The sequence below is a fragment of the Dasypus novemcinctus genome, chromosome 3, assembly GCF_030445035.2.
Source record: "Dasypus novemcinctus isolate mDasNov1 chromosome 3, mDasNov1.1.hap2, whole genome shotgun sequence".
Lineage (NCBI taxonomy): Eukaryota > Metazoa > Chordata > Mammalia > Cingulata > Dasypodidae > Dasypus > Dasypus novemcinctus.
The window spans coordinates 45,755,275-45,778,287 of NC_080675.1; the positions used below are offsets into that span (position 1 = coordinate 45,755,275).

General features: G+C 40.1%; 1 protein-coding gene across 7 annotated transcripts in view; it reads left to right on the forward strand.

Moving 5' to 3' along the window:
- Window positions 1-79: 79 nt before the first annotated feature.
- Window positions 80-23,013, forward strand: part of ZBTB25 (zinc finger and BTB domain containing 25) — a 37,863-nt gene continuing 14,929 nt past the window's right edge. For 6 of the 7 annotated variants that reach the window (XM_023584344.3, XM_058293290.2, XM_023584342.3 and 3 more), the window contains exons 1-3: window positions 398-1,025; window positions 15,061-15,240; window positions 18,544-19,484. In XM_023584344.3, the coding sequence (XP_023440112.1) occupies window positions 475-1,025; window positions 15,061-15,240; window positions 18,544-19,484 (1,672 nt within the window). In that variant the 5' untranslated portion in view covers window positions 398-474. Of the gene's footprint in view, window positions 186-397; window positions 1,026-15,060; window positions 15,241-18,543; window positions 19,485-23,013 lie in introns of those variants that run through there. The other variant, XM_071213891.1, reaches the window with a different exon arrangement.

A 23,013-nucleotide genomic window follows, 5' to 3' on the forward strand; every position in this document is an offset into this window, starting at 1 on the left:
GCGTCCGCCAGCCTTCCCCTCCCTCTCGCCCGCCCACCCACACCGCCGCTGGCTGCTAGGGGCACCCGCGGTCGCCTGTTTGTTGCAACAAGTTTCTGCGTCGGACTCCGAGGAAGCTGGCGCAACCCGCACCGCGGGGCCCGTCGCGGCGGCGGCTTGACCACCCCCTCGCCCCGCTCCCAAGGGTAGGCTTGGGACCTCCTCCTGTTTGCACAGCTGGACGGGACTGGGCTCTTCTCGACTCCCCAAGGGCAGGATGCTGCTTTCCCACTCCCTTCCAGATGTCAGACCCCTGCACCGTAGGGTCCAGTGACTGGGCCCTCCCTCGCCGTAAGCCTTCGACGTCCGGGAGCGCCAGCACCCTTGCCCTGCCCCATCCAAGACGGGTCCGTTTGAGGTCGCCCATTCTTTGCGCTCCCCCACCCTGCCTTCCATGGGTCTGTCCGTCCCTGGCCCTGAGTCACTTCCCCTGCCATGCCCCACCCAACCCAACCCGCCTCCCCTTCTAGGCTCCCGCGGCTCAGCTTCCCTGGCCTCGCGCCCCAACCCCTCTCCCGGCGAGCACGCGGGCGCGTCCCTCCCAACCCCCACCCTCACCCCAGAACTGAGCGGGTGCCCGTGCTTTTGCACACCCAGGGGAAAGTCCCCGGGTCATGCGGTTGTGAGTGGGAGCCTGTGACGCTGAGGCTCGTCCGCACACTTCCGCCCCCAGAGTCACGACTAGGGACGGTGGCGGGTACTGCTGGCGCCCATAGCGCGTACCGACCCCCGCTCGGCCACTTGGGCTGGCGGGCGCGCGCGCACGCACGCATGCACGCATACACGCACGCCCCGGGTCCAGTGGCCGCCGTTTGTCGAGACCGAGGCGTGCCGTCACGTGGGACCATCGCGGAGCTGCCGGCGCGGAAAGCCGCGCGAGAGCGGGCCGCGGGGTGCGTGAGCCGGCGCCGCCGCGTGCTGTGCGCGGCGCGGGAGCCCGCCCCTCCCGCACGGAGGAGTCGGCCTGCCGCCGCGGCGGCGCCTGGGTAAGCGACGCGGCCCAGCCCCTGTGGGCTGTTCGGGGTTCGGCGTTCGCGCCGCGAGTCGTCTGCTGCGGTGGCCTGCAGCTGGACCTGTCGCGGGACCTGTCGCCGGAAAGAGGGGTATTTAGTCCGTTTGAGATGTCAGTCAGGGCAGAGGAGGAAAATGGCAACCGCGAGTGAGCGCCGGGCCGAGGATGCTCCAGATCCTACCCTCACTGCCGGCCCAGGGCGGCCAGCGGGTCCTCGGGCCCTGGAGCCCCAGACCCGACGCAGGCCGGGACGGCGTGCGGGGTCACAGGCAAGGCACGGAGACGTCTCCCCTGCGGGCCCGAAAGGAACCGCTCTCAGGAAGGCCCTACCGGCCTGCGGGTTACCCTGGTGGGCCGCGCCTAGCGCTCCCGCACCGGGCGGGTCTCCAAGTGCACACTGTGAGGACGCCGTGGCTCCTGTGCATAGTCGTCTTCAGTTTGAGATTGCCCACTTTTTAAGGCAGAAAGTCTTCCCCCCACCCTATATTCATATTTTTCTTTTTTCAAACTGTATTAATCTCGTTCTAAGTAAATCCAAATTTTCTTTTTAAAGCCTGCGCCATCTATCACCGCCTTCTCTCGCAGAGAAATAAAGCTGTAATGAGGCTGCTTATGCTGCTCCTACGGCTGAACCTTGAACTTGACAGCAGCTCAATACATACTGCAAAAATTAATGCCTGTTTCCCCTCAGGGGATTAAATTTGACATCCATTCTCTTGAGATTCATGTCCTTTTGGCAGAGCTGTTGATTCTCACAGGATTCTGTCAAGTGTGTAAAGTACAGTTTGGAATCAGTTACTGAGAAGCTGAGAGGGGCCTCAAAGAAAATCCATTTTCATTTTACAGGTGAAGACAATAGGCTTAAAGTGCATGTAGATCCCTCAGCTCAGCTCTCAGTAGCAGACTCCATGACTACAGATGCCTTGGTCATTGCTCTCTCCACCACACCAGAACTCCAGTGCCAGTTTTACCCACTCACTGTAAAGGTTGTATCTGCCAGAGGTGATTGGACTTGGCTTGATTCTGGTTATTGAGAAATCAGACTTTGCCAGTATGTGATGACACTGGTATTTGTGGAATGGGATTGGCACCATTTTTAGGTGGGTTAGGCTGCCTATAATATACTTTACAGCTGAAAACCCATCCTGTCAAAATTTGATTCCTCTTCCACCTCAAGAATAACCAACATTTGCAACATTGGTCTGGTTAAAGCATCAAAGTCCTTGGCAATCTGGATATGTTTTAGTTAAGGGTAAAGTTTGAATCCATTACCAGACATTAGCTGCTTAAAAGAGAATAGAACACTGATAGTATAGGACATGGAATAGATTAGTTCTAATGCCTGGGAGGTCATCAGAAAGCAGTGGAACATCACAGAGATGGGCAGCAGAAAAGAGAGGAGGGAACCACCTGTGTCATGCTGCACCTTTTTGCCCAGCTTTGCCTTGACTGTCTTATTTGGAGGTAGTGGAGATAGGTTCTGCTCAGGTTGGGTGGCTGAGTACCTACAGTTGGCCAAGCTCTTACTAGCTGCTTTCATAGATTACTGTTGAGTCTTACCAAAAATGCGGTGGTGTTGTCTCCATGTTATAAATTACAAAACTGAGGCTCAAAGAAATTTACCTGGCTGCAGTGATGCACTTATTTGCTGTAGAATTCAAACCTGATTATTTATCTCCTAAATCCAGTTAGTGCTCTTTTGCATTGTATCTTGCTACCACTTCAAGCCGGGAAGGGCATGAGAGAATCGCCTGTGGCTGATTTATTGGCGCCTGTGGTTTGCCCAGAGAGGCCAAGCAGGACTTTCAGCTGTGCTCTATGCCTTAGAAAGTGGAGCTCTGCACTTCCACCCTATCTCCTGAGGGGAATGAGAAGGAGCCAGGCTGTCTAGCTGGGGAGGAGGGGCCCAAGTGCCTTGGTCATAAAATATCCTGGTGAGGGCTGTGCTGGGAAGTGTTGCGTAATGCCCTCTCTGCCACTGAACCAAAGTGATTTATTTACAGTGATCTGTAGGTGGTGCTTGCCCATCTTGTTAAAGAAAAACTGGTCGATTTTAGTAATTAAAGAGCCAGAAAATAGGTTTTTGGTTTTTTTTCCCTGTAAGTGTTGCAAGGTTTTTCCTTCCTTGTCTTAAAAAAGCAGTACAGGTGTGCTTATCTTGATAAGTTATTAAATACTATGCCACCACTTCCTGTGCTCCTTTTCTGCTTCTTTTTTCCAATAGCATATGAACTTCAGTGTTTTGCAAGGGGAACTTTGAGCAGATCTGAGAGAGGAATGCTAAGAAAAATGCTCTAGTTTATATTTAAAGCATAGCCTATAGTGTTGGATCTTTGCTTTTTGAGTGCCACTTTATACCATTTGTGAGTTGTATGTCATAAACCTGTTTTTCCTCATCCCTAAAATAGAAAGAAAAATAACACATGGTCAAGGTGAGAATTAAAAGATAATTTACATAGAACATTTAGTACAAGACATTGCATATAGTAATAGTAGCTATTGTATAATCATATCATACCATAAAGTAGCTATTGATAATAATAATAGTATTAGTCCCTCTAGAATAGGAAAGATTGCTACTAATATCTGCCTAGGGAGATTGGAGAAAGAGAAAAGAGTGTTCAAAGGAAACATTTGTTTCAGGATTATTGATTGAATTTATTTACACCTGTGCTTTCCTTTCACTAGCTTTTTTTTTTTAAGTATATTTTGCCTTGTTTGGGGAAAAATGTTTTATACTGCTACCCAGTTATTTAAAAAAATTTTTTTTCTGACTCTCTTCTGGTTACAATTCAGTAATGATGCATTGACTTTTTCTTCCTTTTGAAGAAATCTAGGCATTTTAAGTAAAGGGTTTTATTAGCCCATGTAGGTAACTAATGTGTACATAGGACTGTAGTTCTTTGTCTGAGGAAGTATTGGTTCAAATAGGTTCAAAAATTATAATCACTCATGTCTGTACTGTATTCTAGGTCTATACTAGCGTTGTTGTTTTCCAACTTTCTCTTGCCCCTTGAATACCTTTTTTTCTTCCAGAAGTTCAGTCTGTTTCTTTTTTTTTTGGTGAACCAAGAAGTACCTCTTCCTTTCTTTCTACAGGGTTCTTGATTTTTTTTTTTTAAGGGTCATTATCAATTTGCACTTACCAGTGTTTGCATTCTTGTTTGCCTGGTGCTACAGCTTTTTCAGGCATCCCACAATGTTGGCTAGATGGAGGTTAGAGATATAGAAGGCTGGCTGTGGCTGCCAAGAGGCAGTAGGCCCTAAACTAATGTTTCCCCATTCTGTTAAATGTTTCTAGAGTAGAACTGCTCTTCCTGTGTCATCTACCAAGTCTACTTCTTACCCTCTTCTCTATTATTCTCAGTGGATTTTCTTTCTTTTTTTTTAAGATTTATTTATTTATTTCTCTCCCCTTTCCCCGCCCCGCCCCAATTGTCTGTTTTCTGTGTCTATTTGCTGCGTGTTCTTTCTTTGTCCCCTTCTGTTTTTGTCAGCACCACGGGAATCTGTGTTTCTTTTTGTTGTGTCAGCTCTCCATGTGTGCGGCACCATTCCTAGGCAGGCTGTACTTTCTTTCGCACTGGGCAGCTCTCCTTACCAGACGCACTCTTTGCATGTGGGGCTCCCCTCCTGCATGGCACGGCACTCCTTGCACACATCAGCACTGCGCATGGGCCAGCTCCACAGGGGTCAAGGAGGCCCGGGGTTTGAACCGCGGACCTCCCATGTGGTAGATGGACGCCCTAACCACTGGGCCAAGTCTGCTTCCCCTCAGTGGATTTTCAAAAACAGAATTACTACCAATTGTACTTCAAATAGTATTTTCTGAATTGGGATTTCTTTATCATTTTTAGATATTATGAAAATAGGTGTAATGAAGTATGAGAGTAAATAATTCTTTTTTCCTAAATACTTTTTAAAAAGAAGCTTGAAAATGGTGTTTCCTCCATCCCTGCTCCCCACCCCCACCTCACCCCATTAGTTTGGAGCAATTTTGTTTCCTAGTCTGGCTAGTTTTTTAAAGTTAGTATTATAGTTGTTGATTTTTTATTTAATTTCTTCAGTATAATTCCTACACCTTGAATGTTTCTTTTAAAATTGTTTTTTTTTTCAGTCTAATTTTAGAATGTGATATACTTTCTTGGTCCCCAGGTTTACAAAGGCATCATATTAGAATCATCTGAAGAGCTTTAAAAAAAAAAAAAAATCTGTGCCTCACCCCAAGCAATTCTGTTTGAGTTAGTCTTGGGTAGGACTTGGTTGTCAGTATAGCGCTCCATAAATGGTTTTACAGTACAGTGATAAGAGCTGGTTTTCACAATCATTTATACATTTTTTCAGTAATAAAATACCGCACCTCATAGAAATATGTAAAAGTACCATTAAAATGTTTAAAAATAATTGTATAAAATATTTTATCATGTGGCACTATTAATGTTTCTGCTTTTACCTTTGATTGTTTATAACCATGAGTAAGTAGCTCAAAAAAGCTATACATATTTCTCTGACAACTTTCCTGTCTCCTTGTCTTAATGATAATTAATCATAAACTCACAGTGGTAGGGACCTACAATGAAAACATCAAAGGCTATTTGGTTTCTTTCAGAAACTGATGTCCTAGACCTGTCTTTACTGCCTGAGAGGGTGAAAAGCTGTGTAGTCCAGGACATCCTTCTGGCTACCCCAGATCTGAGAGTCCAGTCTAACTAATACAATAGATTTTTTAAAATGAATTAAAAATCACAGAAAATGAATATCAAGCTACCTTCGAATTAAACAAACATAGATACTAGTATAAAGCTGTTCTGTCTTACTAGCTTGAGCTAATCCAGAGTTGCTGCAGTCTAGAAAGTAAAGAAGGTTTTTGTCAGTCTCTTAAATAGCAAAGTAAGCCTATTATTATAATATAAACCTGACTCTGATAACAGATAAAGCTTTTAAAGGTATAGCACTCTTACATTTTGGTTCTAGTATTTGTAAGCATGATAAAATGATAATTTTTCTGCAACCTCTCTCACGTCTTAAAATTTCTACCGGTAATCTCAGATGTTACTTCTAAGATCTTTCTGTCTGCATAAAAACTTTTGCTGTTCCATATACTAGAGAAAATTAAATTGATGGCCAAAGAAATGAGTAAAACTGTGTAGAAAACCTAGTCACTAATTGGCAAAATAGGTTACAATGGATGTGGAGCTATTGATGGGGTATAAAATCTAGTTGTATTGCTTTAAAACATCAAAGACCTGTGTTATTACAGAAATAAGTTTGAAAGCATATGTCTATTAGTTGCTTTTTAACAAATCTGAATTTGTTTCATTTTATAAACTTGAAATTACCACCTCATTTGATCCAACATTAGCACAAAATCTATCATCGCTACATGTGTTGAAAGTTCTAGATAGGGGTTTTGTAGAAAAGTCACTGAGCTTAAAGTCAGACTTTAATTGATGAAAAAAGATAGTGTAAGATTTTGGTTCTGAAAGTGTGGTCTCAGCACCCCTGGAGGTTTCTGGTATATCTACAAGTGGGTCTATAAGACTCTCACTTTTCCTAGGCCAAATTCTCTTCATATACTTGAACCAAAACAATATATAGCAACAGATTGAATGCAGAAGCCAATATAAGAATCTGTGTTTTTTCAAGCCAGATACTAAAGGGGTTTGTAAAATCATAAAACAGTGCCACTCTCCTCACTTCAAAAAAAAACTTGCAGCTTTATTTTATTTTCAGTGTTTTAGGAAATCAAATCTTTTTTTAATTCCTTTACACAAAGTAATATGGGGAAGAGAGTACATCCTATGTGGTACATCTTGTGTGCTTGGATTTGTCTTCTCTGGATACCAGAATCTTGATTGTAATACTCACTTCAGGTACATTTCTTTAGTAGAATTGACGAGAGTTCTTTAACTTAATTTTTGTTGTTGTTTTTTAGGGGGTACTGGGATTGAACCAGGGAAGCAGGTTCTCAACCACTGAGCTGTATCCACTCTCAAGTGAGAGTTTTTTTTTTCATTCGTTTGTTTTTTTAAAGGGTACCAGGAATCAAAACCGGGATCTCATACATGGGAAGCAGACACTCAACCACTTGAACTACATCTCCTGTAACTTTGTTCTTAAGGCAACAGAAAGTTTTGTTAAGGATGACTAAATTCACACTCTAAATGGGAATACAGAACCTTTGATGAACATTACTGTCCACGTACCCTCTAGTCCTCCATTTCTCCTCACTAATTACTGATGATTCCCTTATGTGTCTAGTGGAAAGTCTGGCAGTCTGGATCCTTGACCCAAACTGTCACTGCTGGATTGTACACTAAAGAATTTAGTTAAGTCATAGTCTTATTCAAGATATCATTAATTTAAATGACCAAGTTCTTATCAGTGGGTTTCTTCTGTAATCTGTCTTTTTAATTACTCTCAAAAGCATGTTATCAGCAACTGAATGATGCCAAAAGGCTCTCTGTCCCTAACTTGAATACTCTGTATGTAGATTTGCATTCACTTTGTAGGATTTGTGTTCTCTGTGTTCTGTGGCATTTTAAGTCATTTGGTAGTATGGCGGTTTGATATTATTTATGAATTTCAAAAAAGAAATATTAAGATTATGTTTGTAAACTGGTCTGTTCTTCTTGGCATGATATCCTTTGATTGTATTAAATTCAAAGGTTTTATGTTTATTATGTTAAGATTAGGGCTTTGATTGAAACATGTCATTATTAGGGCATTAGGGTTGAGTCCCTGCCCCCTTGGTGAGTTGTATAAATGGACATTCAATCAAGGAGACAGAAGCAGATACTCGAGAAAAGAGGAAGAGAGTGCCATAGAGATGGAAGAGGATCCTGTGGCCCCAGGAAGAAATGAGTCATTCATCTGATAGTTTACAGCTGACCTTGTGAAGAAACTAGAGGAGCTGAGCCCAGAAAGAAACGAGCCCTCCAGCCTAGAGCCGAGATCGGAAGGAGCTGGGACCATAGAACCTTAAGAAAGAGAGGAAGGCTGAACCCTCACAGACGTTACCCGCCATCTTGCTTCAAAACATGGCAACAGACTTTGGGTGAGAAAGTACCTCTTATGGTACCTTGAGTTGGACTCAAGGCTTGTAGCTGTAAACTTTTATCCCAAATAAATACCCTTTATAAAAATCAACACATTTCTGGTACTTTGCAACAGCATCCCTTTGGTTGACTAATATAGGCAGGAAATTGTAACTTGCACAGAAAAATGGATACCATGAGACTTATTGTGCCATTCACTATTTTAAAAAAAAAAAACTTTTTTGAAAAAATGTGTTATTTCAGTTAATATGTAATGGCTTTATTACTATTTAAATGAATTAAATATTTTTAATATTTCTCACCACTTTTAATTACTACTGTAGTAAATATCAACTAATATAACCCACATAAACAAGAGCTCTTTGCAGTCCTTAATTATTTCAACATGTGAATAGATTTTGAGATCAAAACTTTTAGGGCTGCTGATAAAAGTTAATGGCTGAGTAGTTCCTCTTGGGACAATTTTCCTGTGGATAGAAACTATACCCTTGGAAAAAAAATGTTTAACTACAAGTAGATATTGGAGAATGACAAAAAGCAGGCAAAAACTGGAGTGAGGTCTACATTTGAAAGAAAGGATCAGCACTAAGTAAATTTCCATTTTTATGGCTTTTAGCCTGATGGTAGCCCTAGTTGGTGACATGGCCAAAACTGGGATAATGATTTGCATTCTTACTTGCTTGAAGAAAATAGTATAGAGTTCAGACTGGCCACACTGCTGGATGGTACAGGGAAAAATCCTAGAAAGGATATGGTGGGGGTGAACCCCAAATACTGCATAAAATCTCTGCTCAAATCTCTTGCCAACCCCTGATGAACTATACATGTGTGAAGCATCCTCCAACCAGCATAGTTAAGGTTAAGAAAACTGAACAGAGATTTTAGCTGGTGCCCACTGCAACAGAGGCAGATGTTGGAGTTTGAATCCAGGCAAGTTATTTATCTGCTCAGAGAAACAAAACAAAAATCAACCTTTTGGGAAGAATATTTCAGAATCTAGAGTCTCTACTGTATTAATCATGGTGTCTAGAATATAATCTATAATCTGAAATCCCTTGACATAATGAAGAAACAGGAAACCATCTCCCTTACCAAGGGAAACTAACCCCAGCATGACCCAGATGTTGTATTTAACGGAAAAGATTTAAAGCAGGTATTTTAACTATGCTTAAGGATATAAAGCAAAATAGACTTGTAACACGTGAATAAATAGGAAATCTCGGCAGAAAAATAGAAACTTTAAAAAAGAACAAAATGGAAATTTTAGAACTGAAGTACAAATTCTGAAATAGAAAGTTCCCTGAATAGGTTTAACAACAGAAATAACAGAAAAAAGAAACACTGAACTTAAAGAAAGATTAATAGAAGCTATCCAATATGAAAAAGAAAGATAAATTATGTGAAAGTCTTCTATAAACTTTAGTGCTTGGTGTTAGAGGTAAGGATTATTCCAGATTTCTTTCACTTTTTTCCTGTGCCTATGTACTGACTCTATAGTTTGTAAATCAATGCTATCTATGAGAGTACTCTCAAATTCTCCCCATCTGACCATCTCCTTTTCTCCAGGGCTGTTAAATTTATTCTTTTGATTGCATCCCTTCTGGCTTCTAGAAACTCCTCTTCATTCTTTGATCTGCAGGTTCTTCCTTGTCCTCTCCTATCTGTGCCTTCCCTTCGTGGCCTCTGATTTCTAAAAACCCAGATATTTTTGCCGTCAGTGCTTTGCTGAACAGTTGTCAGAGATCACCAGGAATCTCTTGGTCACCACACTTGGGCGTGTTTGTAGAGGGCCTCATACCCAGGTTTTTCTAGCATTTTAGACCATTGCTACCTCCTTTCTACAAGTTTCTCTCCTTTCCTTCACCTCCCTTGCTCTTCAATGATAGTACCTTTTTTCCTCCTTTCACTTATTGTGCTTTTTCTGTTTTCCAAGATTTTATTCCTAGCTTTTTTCTCTCTCCTTACACAGACACACACACACACACAATTGTCTGCTTTCTGGTCCATTCGCCGTGTGTTCTATGTCCGCTTGTATTTTATCAGCGGCACAGGGAATCTGTGTCTCTTTTCGTTACGTCATCTTGCTGCATCAGCTCTCTGTGTGTGTGGCGCCACTCCTGGGCAGGGTGCACTTTTTTTCGCACCCTGGGTGGCTCTCCCTACGGAGCACGCCTCTAGCGCATGGGACTTCCCTACACGGGAGACACCCCTGCATGGCAGGGCACTCCTTGCGCACATCAGCACTGTGCATGGGTCAGCTCGTCACACAGGTCAGGAGGCCCTGGGTTTGAACCTTGGACCTCCCATGTAGTAGGCAGAAGCCCTATCTGTTGGGCCAAATCCGCTTCCCTACACTCTTGGTGACTTCAGCCTTTCCATTTCAGAGGCTTCCTCATTCTCTCTCCAGTCCTGCCCCCTCTAGATTTCCATTCTTGCGTGCTGTCACCACTAAACATTTCTGATCCCTAAACATCAGACACCTCAAACTCACTGTGTCCAAAATGGAAATTAACTTTCACCAGGCCAGTTTCTGTGCCCCTTCTCTGGTGTTCTGGGAACTTGCCCTTATTTCAGCACCTACCCTAGAGCAGTTGTTCTATAAATGTGAGCTGAAGGAATGAAAACATTTTTCAAGGTCTGTAAGGTAGAATTCTGAGACTCACCTTTGACTTGATCTTCTCTGTGGTTGACCACATCCAGGCTACTGCTAAGTCACATCAGTTCAACAGCTGCTGTATCTCTTGATTCCTTCCTTCATTCCCACTGCCATTACTTGGATATTGTAGTAGCCCCCTAGCTGGCCTTACTTTTTTTCATACTTTTCCCTAGCTAATCTTTTTTTGTGCATTGTTGCTAGAATAATCTTGAATCACAACTCCAGTGATGGTGGTGATGATGATGATGATAACTAGTTTTTATTGAACACTTGTTCTAAGAGTTTGTGAGCATTTTATTAAATCCATACCACAACCTCTATGATAGATACTGTAATTATCCATATTTTGTAAATGAAGAAACATAGGCCCAGACCATTAGATAGCTTATCAAGATCCCACAGCTAGTAAATGGCAGAGCTGGAATTTAAATTCAGGCTGTCTAATTCCAGGTCAAGTTTTAATACTATGCTCCTCTCCCTCCCACAGAATAAGTAACTGATCAGACTGTTCTTATTTAAATATCTTACAGAGTTCATTTCTAAGAGAGCTGGGGTATCTTTCAGCCTTACATTTAGCACACTCTATGAGCTGACCCCATCTTGTTATTTCCTTCTACTTACTTTTATTTTGTCTTTATCCAACTGAATTGTTTTGCCTATATACTCATATCCCTCCCTGTATTCTGTTTTTCTTCTGACTGGAATGCTCTACTCCTCTCCTGCCTATTCACTGAGTCTAGTTCAAATGCCTTATTTTCCACTGGGTCTTCTGTTATTTATCTCCACCTTGCAGTATAGTCTCTGAGCTGTTATTATAACACTTAAAGCTTTTTACCTTATTTCATAATTACTCTATTTTCTGCTTTATCTTCCCCATTAGCCTCTAATCTTAAGTGCAGGATCTGTGTCTGATTTTTTCCTGTCTCTATGCCTTGTAGATTGCATACCTTCAAGTATTTTTTCCATATTAAATTTCTCTTCAAAAACATGTGTTGAATAAGTAAATTACTATTACTTATAGACCATTAACCACAAGATTTTTTAATGTGTGGCTTTTTAAGCCTGCTATTTCTCATTTCCATATGGTTCAATGGTTTGTTATACTAATATACTAATAATATATAAGAGGAACTGATGGAAATGTCAATGATCTGAGAGTTCGGAGATTTTTTTAAAGATAATTTGTAAGGTTAGTGTAAGATAATTTGAGCTATTTCATTCTAAGACATTTTTTATCTTTCTGATACAGAAATTTTTTGATAGAGTTTTGTTTTGTGCTTTTATCCCTGTAAATCAATGGTGTTTTAGAATCAGAAATGGGGTAAATAGCAGTAATTAGTGACTCTCTTGGTTAAATGGCCTCTTGGAACAATACTCACAATTTGGATTTTTGTTTGTATTTTTAGAGCATAGGATCAAGTCTCTAGATTGTTATGCTTGTTTTAGTGCTGCTTAAAGTCTTATAAAATAAGATGGTAAGGGATAGGAGATTTGTTTTTATTTTTTTAATAGGAAGAACATGGGAAACTATTATGTTCAAATAAGTAGAGGTTTAGAAATTAATGCATTAACATAGAGTAAAGTAATGATATTGCAGGATTCCTGAAGTACAGTGTTACTTATATAAAGTTGTAAAACATGAAAATGAGGCTCTACTTTGTTTACATATGCAGTGAGAATGTGATGATGTTCAAGGGGGTCATAAACACCAAATCCAGGATGATGGTTACCTTTGGAGGCAAGGTGGGTGGGGTAGAGTGAGGGAGAGATGCCAAAGGGTTCTTCCATCATGTTTGTAATGTTTGTTTTCTCTGCTGAGTAGTGGGTAGATGGGTGTTTGTTATACTGTCCTCTCTGCCTGTTTATCTGAAATATTTCATAATTTTTAAGAATGAGGAAAAAATACACGTAGGTATATATTTATGATATTAAACTTCCATCAAAAGGGTTTTTTTTTTTAAGTTCAAAGGTTATATTTCCCCACCCACACCTGACCCTCCACTCCCTATATCCCCTCTTAGAAGTTAATATTTTACTGGTTCCTTTGAACCTTTCCAGAGATGTGTGCATAAAAACATATTTATAAATTCCTCCCCCTCCTTAAAAAAATTACTTGACTCCATTTATATAAATAGTAGTCTTCTCTATACAATGTTTTTTATTAATTTTTAAAAAAATTTTTCTCCATCCCGCCTCCCCCCCCCCCCCCCCGCCCCAGCTGTCTGTTCTCTGTGTCTATTTGCTGCATGTTCTTCTTTGTCCACTTCTGTTGTTGTCAGCGGCACGGGAATCAGTGTTTCTTTTTGTTGCATCATCTTGCTGTGTCAGCTCTCCATATGTGCAGCGCCATTCCTGGGCAGGCTGCACTTTCTTTCACGCTGGGCGGCTCTCCTTACAGGGCGCACTCCTTGCGCATGGGGCTCCCCTATGCGGGGACACCCCTGCGTGGCACGTGGCACTCCTTGCGCGCATCAGCACTGTGCGTGGGCCAGCTCCACATGGGTCAAGGAGGCCCGGGGTTTGAACCGCAAACCTCCCATGTGGTAGACAGATGCCCTATCCACTGGGCCAAGTCCGTTTCCCATCTATACAATTTTTTTTTGTCTTTATTTATTTCTTTAATGTTACATTAAAAAAATATGAGGTCCCCATGTACCCCCCACCCACTCGCCCCACTCCTCCCCCATAACAACATCTATACAATTTTATGCTTTGCTTTTTTTTGCTTAATATATCTTAGAGATTATTCCACATCAGTACATTAAATATATAACTTTTTAACCTTTTATCAGTAATAATTACAATTGTTTTTACTAGTTATATCCTTGGCTTTACCCACAAATAAGCATAACTGTTTTGCCTTATCACATTTCTTAACCAGCAGGAAATCCAGGTTTCTGCCTGGTTTTGCTTTCCAGATATTCCTGAAGCTTCCCAGGGTGTCTTTCTATATAACCTGGCCATTGCCTAAACCCCCACTGTTTGTGGGTGCTATGTAAGCGCATGTCTCCTCCAGGAAATGAGGAGGGAGGAAGTTTGGGCTCTGGAGTAGATTGCCTGGGTTTGAATCCCCTGCCCTGCCACTTACTAGCAGTGTAACCTTGGGTAAATTAGTTAACTCTCTTGATTCAATTTTATCATCTGTAAAATGCATTTAATATTACCGTTCTCGTAGGGTTGTATTGAGAAGCAAATGAGTGAACAGTGCCTGACACATAGGAAGCACTATAAAATGTTAGGTGTTTTTATTAGATAATCTCTCAGCTGACTGTTGCCCAAGCTACTGCCAATTTCCAGGTGGCTGATCCCAAACTTCCACCTCAACATCTTTAGACCTGGATCTCTCTGGCCAGTAAAACCTCATTCCCTTTTTAGAATCTACTCGTTCAGAGGAGGTTCTCCCATCCACTCCATGATGTCCTTTATTCCACAGTTGCCTTCTTCCTAAAGCACCAGGGCTCTGCATAGCTGAGATGAGGAAAGGAGTGAAGTACACTTTCTACATGGATGGAACATGGCACTCTTAAATATCCAAGCTTTGCTACTCATGCTGGGCCTTTCCACCAAAATACTTCTACATGTTCTTCCTCATGCACGCTTTTCCCCTGAAACCCAGTTGCCCTTTCCTACATTCATCTTCCTTTGGGAACCTCCAGGCTTATACATGTCTGAATCCCAGGATTCAGGGTTGAGGTTCTTTCCTGTAGAACTCCTGGGCTCCATGCAAATCAGGGGATGTGGCTTGACACCTATTTTAAGGGCTCCTGAAATTACTGTGACTGATAAATATCCCTAACATTCTATGATGGTTGGGATGCTGATGTTCCCCACGCACACAGGGGATCCCTAGGGTGTGATGACAGTTCTCTCCTAGCCTAGATACCATGTTACATTATTAACATTTATAACTAACGTTTAAGGATCAGTGTCCAGTTTAAAAGGCATTTTTATATCTGGTATCTCATTTAACTCTGAGACAGGAATCCGTTTCATTCCCATTTTTCCAATGAGGGAACAGGATTAGAAACATTGCTAGAAAAGGACAGACCTTTTTGCTCCCATGTCTCTCATATCAAGCTACTTTCTACCAGATGAAGAAAGGCCACATTTTATGGTTTCAGCAGAATTTATATCAATTGTCATAATGGGATTTAATATTAACTAGATTTGGGGTGGAATTAACAGTTTTGAAAACTTACCAGATAATTGTATTTAAAATTAAGTCTCCTTGCTACTCTGTAGTCAATTTTGTAAAATTCAAATAAACAACAACTACATATTGTACTTTTTTTCAGAGCCACAATGGACACTGCTAGTCATAGCCTCGTCCTTCTACAACAACTGAACATGCAGCGAGAATTTGGTTTTCTTTGTGATTGCACAGTTGCTATTGGAGATGTTTACTTCAAAGCCCACAGAGCAGTGCTTGCTGCTTTTTCTAACTATTTCAAGATGATATTTATTCACCAAACAAGGTAAGGGTATGTTTTTGTAAATCAGAGGAATTTTTAATATTGTGATATATATGAGCCCCATTGTAACATTATTTAGGGTACTTTTTTGTATGTGAGATCATCTTGAGATATTAAAAATGATAATTTTGGCACATTCGTAATTAAAATTTAATGTGTAGGACCCAGGATAGAAGATAAGGATTGATTAATAAAAGCTAAAATGTATTGAAGGCTTATCCCATACCCAAGCATTGAATATTTACTCTATCTTGTAAATACTACTGTTATTCCTATTTTAAAGAAAAGGAAACTGAGAATGAGTTGTTAAATAACTGGCCTATCCAACTAATAAGTTGGATTCAAATGCAGATCTGTCTGACCCTAAAGGTCAGTTATCTTAATCATTACTTTGTTAATCTTTATTCTGTAACACTTTCCTAGCAAGGTTTCAGTGTTATAATTCTACCCATTTTATATTCCATGTTACAGTTCAGAGGTCTTTTTCTTTTTCAAATATTTATTCAAAAAGTTTTTAAATTTGATGTTTAAAATTTGAGGGAAGCGGATGTGGCTCAAGCAGTTGGGCACCTGCCTACCACACGGGAGGTCCTGAGTTCAGTTTCCGGTGCCTCCTAAAGAATACGAGCAAGACAGCCCCACAGCAAATGACACAACAAGATAACACGAGATGACGTAATGGAGAGACCCAACAAGAAAACACAATGAGAGATACAACAAGCGGGAGCAGAGGTAGCTCAAGCCATTGGGCACCTCTCTCCCACATGGGAGGTCCTGGGTTCAGTTCCCGGTGTCTCCTAAAAAGAAGACAAGCACCCAGTGAACAGACACAGATAGCAGACTGCAAGCGCAAACAACTGGGGGGGTGAGGGGGAGGTGGTGTAGAAATAAATAAATAAATATTTAAAAAAAAAATTTTTTGGGGTTACCTGACATGATAGGTATGTGGGGAGAGAATAGGAAAGTGGTATTCAGATTCTGAGCTTTTACTGAAGAGCTTTAACCATTTTACTTTCATAAACGACAGATCACTGTTTTTTAAAGGACCTTACTTGGGAGTGGGAGTGCTCAAGTGGTTGGGCACTCACCTCCCACATGGGAGGTCCTGGGTTTGGTTCCTGGTGCCTCCTGAAGAGGATGAGTGGACAGCAAGCAGACAGACAAGAAAGCCATCTCAGGGCAGGGGAGGGGGGATTAAAAAAGATAAAAGACTGTAAAGGACTTTACTTGAAATAATTAGGAGTCCAACCTCAATTAGACATTTCCATTTAATTGTTCATTCATTCAAATATTTATTGAATACTTATGTGCCAGGTACTGTGCTAGACCCCAGTAAGAGGTAAAGTATGTTTCCAGCCCTCAAGAAGTTCATAGTCTGATAGACAGGTAATACATGTGAAGAAAATAATTGTATAATTGACCACTCTGTGCCTAAGTTTCCTTGTCTGTAAAATGCTAGAATGGTATACCTACCCCATGGGTATTGAGAAGATTAGCTAGATGATTCTAATTGCTTAGAAAAGAGCTTTGTACTTTAGCTACTGTCATTGTCTTTTTTTTTTAAGATTTATTTATTCCTCCCCCCCCCTTTCCCTCCTCCCCCCGCCCTGCTGTTTTTGCTGTCTGTGTTGTCTTCTCTTCTCATTTTCTCTCTAGGATTCATGGGATTTGATCCTAGAGATCTCTGATGTGGAGAGAGGTTCCCTGTCGATTGTGCCACCCCAGTTCCTGGTTTTTGCTGTGCTTCACCTTGACTCTCCCCTTGTCTCTCTTTTGATTTGTCATCTTCTTGCTGCGTGACTCACTTGTGCGGGGCACTGGCTCACCACGCAGGCACTCATGCGGGCACTTGCTCACCATGCGGGCACTCATGTGGGCACTGGCTTGCCATGCGGGCACACTTTTTCTTCTTTTTCACCAGGAAGCTCCAGGGATTGAACCGAGGTCCTCCCATATGGTAGGCGGAAATTCTATCACTTGAGCCACATCCACTTCCCTCATTAAGTCTTTTAACAGAAGTGTATAAAGAGGAGCAGGGTGTTACTAGCCTTGTTTAGAGAAGATGGGAAGAGGCTTTACAGAGGCCCTTAATCTCAAAGGATTAGGAAGAGTTTTTCAGATACTGTAGAAGAAGGCAAGAAGGTGCATCACAGGCAGAGGGAAAAAATGCATGACAACATACACAGATATGAACCAGGCCAGTATAGTCAGAAAACTGAGTAGATCAGTATGATTGGAATGTTTGGCACAAAGGGGAGAGGAGAGAAGGTTGGAGCAGGGGGTCTGGTCCTGGGCAGTTTTTTCTGCCATGCCAAGGAGTTTCCTCTCTGACCTAAGTGTCAGTGTAGACTAACTTCACTATATTAGAAACACTACTTTCAGATCACCCTACTCTGAGAGCTGTGAGCTGCTTTATCCCTCAAGGCACCTGTTGTATGCGAGGCCCAATGCTGCAGTAGACTGGGGAGATACAAAGTTGGCAAGCCTACTGTGTGGTATCTTTCTATTAAGCAACTAAACATCCTCATTTAACAGAGGTCTGTACATATATAATAATTCCTGCCACAGACAAATGGGTGAATCAGAGCTAAGAGTGAAATCCTGGAGAGGAAGAGGTGATCCCAAGATATCAGGACTAAAGAAATAGAATGCTAGCTTGTTGACACCGAGTGCATTCTGATGCATTGACACACGGACTTCTGCTTCAGAAAGTCTACTGATTGATGGCATTGTTTCTTGACATCCCGTACTTCCTTCAGGTTGTCTTTATCCTAATTTTGCAGGGGGTGTTCATGATTTCTTATTACACAGTCATTGCCAACTATTTACCCAAATTCTAGATTCATATGCAAAACTTATCTTTAGGGTTATTTTAAAGTTTTTCAAAGTTACAGCTGTATTCATTTGTGATTTAAATAATATATCAATGTATTTTGCAAGTCAAAATAAGGTTAGTGTAATTTAAATATTACCAATTTCAGTAGACTCTTAAGTTCCTTAAGAAGAGGGCACCTATTTTATTCATCACGTAGTATACTGCATGCCACTTAGGAGGCACTTTATAAATGTTGAACTAATCAGAATATCTTTCTATGTTTCCTAATGTTAGTAGTTGAATACATAACAACTTGTTGGGCCCAAAATTGTTATAAAATTAAAGTTTAAGCTTTTATTGCTGTGTTTCATCAAGGGAGATTGAGAAGTTTGAACTTAGAAATTTCTTTAGCCTAAGACTATATACTGTTGGCTAAAAAGCCAACTACGTTGTGTTTAATTTCATGCAGGTTTTTTTTTTTGTTTTAACAGTGAATGCATAAAAATACAACCAACTGACATCCAACCCGACATATTCAGCTATTTGTTGCATATTATGTACACTGGGAAAGGGCCAAAACAGATGGTGGATCACAGTCGTTTGGAAGAAGGGATTCGATTTCTTCATGCTGACTACCTTTCTCACATTGCAACTGAAATGAATCAAGTGTTCTCACCAGAGACTGTGCAGTCTTCAAATTTGTATGGTATTCAGATCTCAACGACCCAAAAAACAGCTCTCAAACAAGGGCTAGAGGTCAAAGAAGCTCCTTGCAGTAACAGTGGAAACAGAGCTGCTACCCAGGGTGACCACCCCCAGTTGCAGCTCTCTCTTGCTATTGGGCTGGATGATGGCACTGCAGACCAGCAGAGGGCCCATCCTGCCACCCAGGCTTTGGAGGAGCACCAGAAGCCCCCAGTGTCCATCAAGCAGGAGAGATGTGACCCAGAATCTGTTATCTCCCAGAGCCACCCCTCACCCTCTGAGGTGACGGGCCCCACTTTCACTGAAAGCAGTATCAAAATACACCTGTGCCATTACTGTGGAGAACGTTTTGATTCCCGTAGTAACCTAAGACAACATCTCCATACCCATGTATCTGGATCCCTTCCATTCGGTGTCCCAGCCTCCATTCTGGAAAGTAATGATCTTGGTGAAGTGCATCCCCTCAGTGAAAATAGTGAGGCTCTTGAATGCCCCCGGCTCAGCTCCTTCATTGTTAAGGAGAATGAAGAGCAGCCTGATCATTCAAACCGGAGCACCACTGAGCCCTTGCAGATCAGTCAGTTGTCTTTGATCTCCAAAGACACAGAGCCTGTAGAATTAAACTGTAATTTTTCTTTTTCAAGGAAAAGAAAAATCAGCTGTACCATCTGTGGTCATAAATTTCTCCGAAAGAGCCAGTTGCTGGAACACATGTATACACACAAAGGTAAATCTTACAGATATAACCGATGCCAAAGGTTTGGTAATGCATTGGCTCAGAGATTTCAGCCGTATAGTGATAGCTGGTCTGATATTCCTCTGAAAAGTTCTCATTTGTCACAAGAACATTTAGACTCATCTTGTGCCTTAGAGTCAGAGCTCTCACAAGAAAATGTGGACACTATCCTAGTTGAGTAGCAGCTGCTTTTTAACGATTTTTTTTTTTGGCAGAATCATGTAAAAGCTATATTTGGCATAATTTTACTTTTTAAGAGTTTTTATTATGGTAGCCTATATAACATAAAATTTCTCATTTATACTACTTTCCTTCAGAATTTTTACTCCAATTCTAAAAAAGAAAATTCATATGGCATTTTTAAAGTTCATAAATTATTTTCCTCCTCAAGTTGTATTGACTTTTTTTTCTTTACCATTTATTCATAGATTTAAAGTTGTATGTATTATGTCTTCTTGTTATAAGACATTAAAACATCTATTAAAATGTAAGCTTTAGTTAGGGCTATGAACTTTTCACAAATTAAAACACAGTTTTGAAATCAGTGTAGAAATATGGAAACTCTAGAGTGACTGGTTGTCTATAGAATTTCTAAGCTATTCCAGGTTATAATATCAGTAAAATAAAATTGAATATGAATTAAATGAACTCTGTTTTAAAGAATATTCTGTCTTACCATTTTTGGTTAGTGTTTCACATGAATTAAGCCCATTTGAGGGTTATTTCAAAATATTCTGCCATATAAGAAATTAATAGTTATTTTAAAGTATAATTATATGTTATAATGGATAAGAAATTTGTTTTGAGGCATACCTATGCCAAGTCATGAATAGTTTTAAAGTTATTTTTTAACTTTAAAAACTGCAACATCTCATATGACTTTTATTTTTTAATATTGTGATACCTCATTTTTAATGAAAAATATTTTAATTGAAAGGGAGAAGAGTCTGAGAGACATAAAAATCTTAGAGAAACAGTAAGATATATACACATAGATAGGCATACAGAGATTCAGATAGACCTGCACTGAGTAACTCCCAATCTTGTTACCTTAATCCAGAATGTTTTCTTATTGATCTTAAAAGCAATTTTAGATTTTTATACCCAGAGGTTTATGTGAGTTTTAAAAGGAAAATTGTAAAATACAAATCATCTTTCTACACTGTCAGAGGATTTTCTGGACAGGCTGGGTTGATATGAATTTTCTAAAAATCGCTTGAAAAAGTAATTTTTCAGTGGCACAGCACTCACTTTTTTCTGGTCCATAAAACCAGCAGAATGGATATATTCCGTGTTCTAGAACGATGTTTAAAATCCTTGATGATAGCTTTGCCTGTTAATAAACTTACTTCCCATTTTTATAATGGTAAAACTAAAAAGCTAAAGCCCCAGAAAAATTAAAGTTGATGTAATAAATGATAGATTCTCCTGTTCTTTGTGTCTGGGTCAGACTCTATCAGAAAGGATAGATCTAAATTTTTTTTGAAATTATAAAATTCCAAATACCAGATAGTCAGAAATAATAAGAGGGGCTTAAAATAGCCTTATGTTTTTGTATACTGTCCTTTTGTTAAATTCTGTTGCCTCACACACATTTTAATAAATCTGATAAATATGATTTATGAGGCTTAGAATTTAACTGCATACAAAAACTCATTCATGACTGAACACTTCTGAGTACATTATTGACACATCTCGACAGCATCAGTGTCCAGTCAGGTGTTAGCCCAATGAGTAATCTGGTTAATTCAAGGGACACAAAGGTTTTTTGCAGGTAAACAGTGAGTTTAGATGAATTACAAAGAAGTGTTTCTTGAGGGTTGAATGAAGAAAACCTTTTGGCAGCAGGTTAGCAGTTGAGTTTCTATCTTAGACAAGTGAGCAAAAGCCTCCTGGGGTCAAGATTGATGTTTATGGAGAGTAAAATCTACTATTGGTATAAGATCAATTGTTTTTGGAGTGGTTAAAACAGATGTATTGCTTTTTTGGGTCAGCACTTCACTTGATCTTAAATTGTTTTCTACCAAATCATTTAAGCAATTATTCAAACTCTTCCTCAAAGATTTCATCTTCCAGGAAGAACAGAAATACCAATGTTGATTTCATGTATATTAAGGCAACTCAAGATATATTACCTATCCTTCTTTACATGAAATCTATTGTTCTCATTAAGTTTTTCTGATTTTTCTCTTCTATATTCTTTTCTATTTGCCCAGTCATAGTCCTTGACACATGAAGTCTGTAGCTAAAAGGTGAGGATTAGGGGTATATAAGGGTTGTGGGGTAGGCAGCAGCGGTTCAAGGTAGTCAGGAGAAATGGTAAGGAAGAGTTTGCTTGTGGCTAACTGAATATAATAGACAACACTAATTTAAAGCAGAACTATACCTACATTTGTAGGGTATTAAGAAAATAGTGTCTAACTATATTTCTCTTCTCATTCATTTAGTTCCTTTTAAGATTAGGAAGTCAAAGCAAATGTTCTTTCTTTAATCTTCATAAGAATTAGGAAGCAGAAAAACTTTAACAGCATTTTACGTGGAGAAAGTCCCAAAAAGCTGGGTTCCTAGTGAGCAAGAAAAGAGTGGTGTGGGCATTGATCCCAGCTTTTTTTTTTCCCTCCGTTCATTCAACAGGCATTAAAAAAAATTCTTAATTCTGTGCCCTGGGTCTATTTTTAAAAGACCTGTTTCTTCACTAAGATAATCTACTTTGTCTATAAATAGTTCTTCTAGTTAAACCTTTTGGTCTTGACTATATCATCTGCAAAATGGAGCCATAATCTTAACCAGTATCCTAATCATAGAGTGTAGTTTGCATAATGATTACTGAACTCTTAAAATTGGTAATGTTCTATGTACTTTCATCAATGTATGAAGCACATAGTAAAAAGTCATTTTCCTTTTGGATCAGCTTAAAATTTCCCCTACTTTCCATATTCTACATGTAGTTGTTGTCTAGAGAAAAATAGACTATTTGTCCTTATTAGCTTATTGTCAGAATTGGATATCTGATAAGTGCAGGTTGCCTTAAAAGAAAACCAAAAATTATTCATTTATGATTCTTTGTTTTGTTACACCTTCCTCTAACTTTCTGGTTTCCCATCTGTAAAATGAATATAGGTAAAACCTACCTCACAGGGGTGTTGTGAGGATTTATATTAAAATTGTGTTTATATTCTTTCAGTATTATTGATAAGCCAGGCAGATGAAGAAAACTGCATTTATACTGTAACCAAACCTATTAACTCTAGTATTTCAGCTTGTAAATTCTAGAAGTCTTAGAAGCAGGCATACTGTATTTAATATTCAGTATCTAACTGACAGAACCCTTACTATTATTTTTTATATATGCCCTAGCAGCAGCTGTGCTGCTAGAAGTCCTAGCGTATCATAATCATTGGTATTACTCTTTAACCTGCAGGGAGGAGGATATTAGTTCTTTAGCATTTGGGAGTAAAGCTTTGCCAATTTCAGCTTTATGGAAAGTTCCCTGAACGTACTTTTTACTCATAAGAAAAAG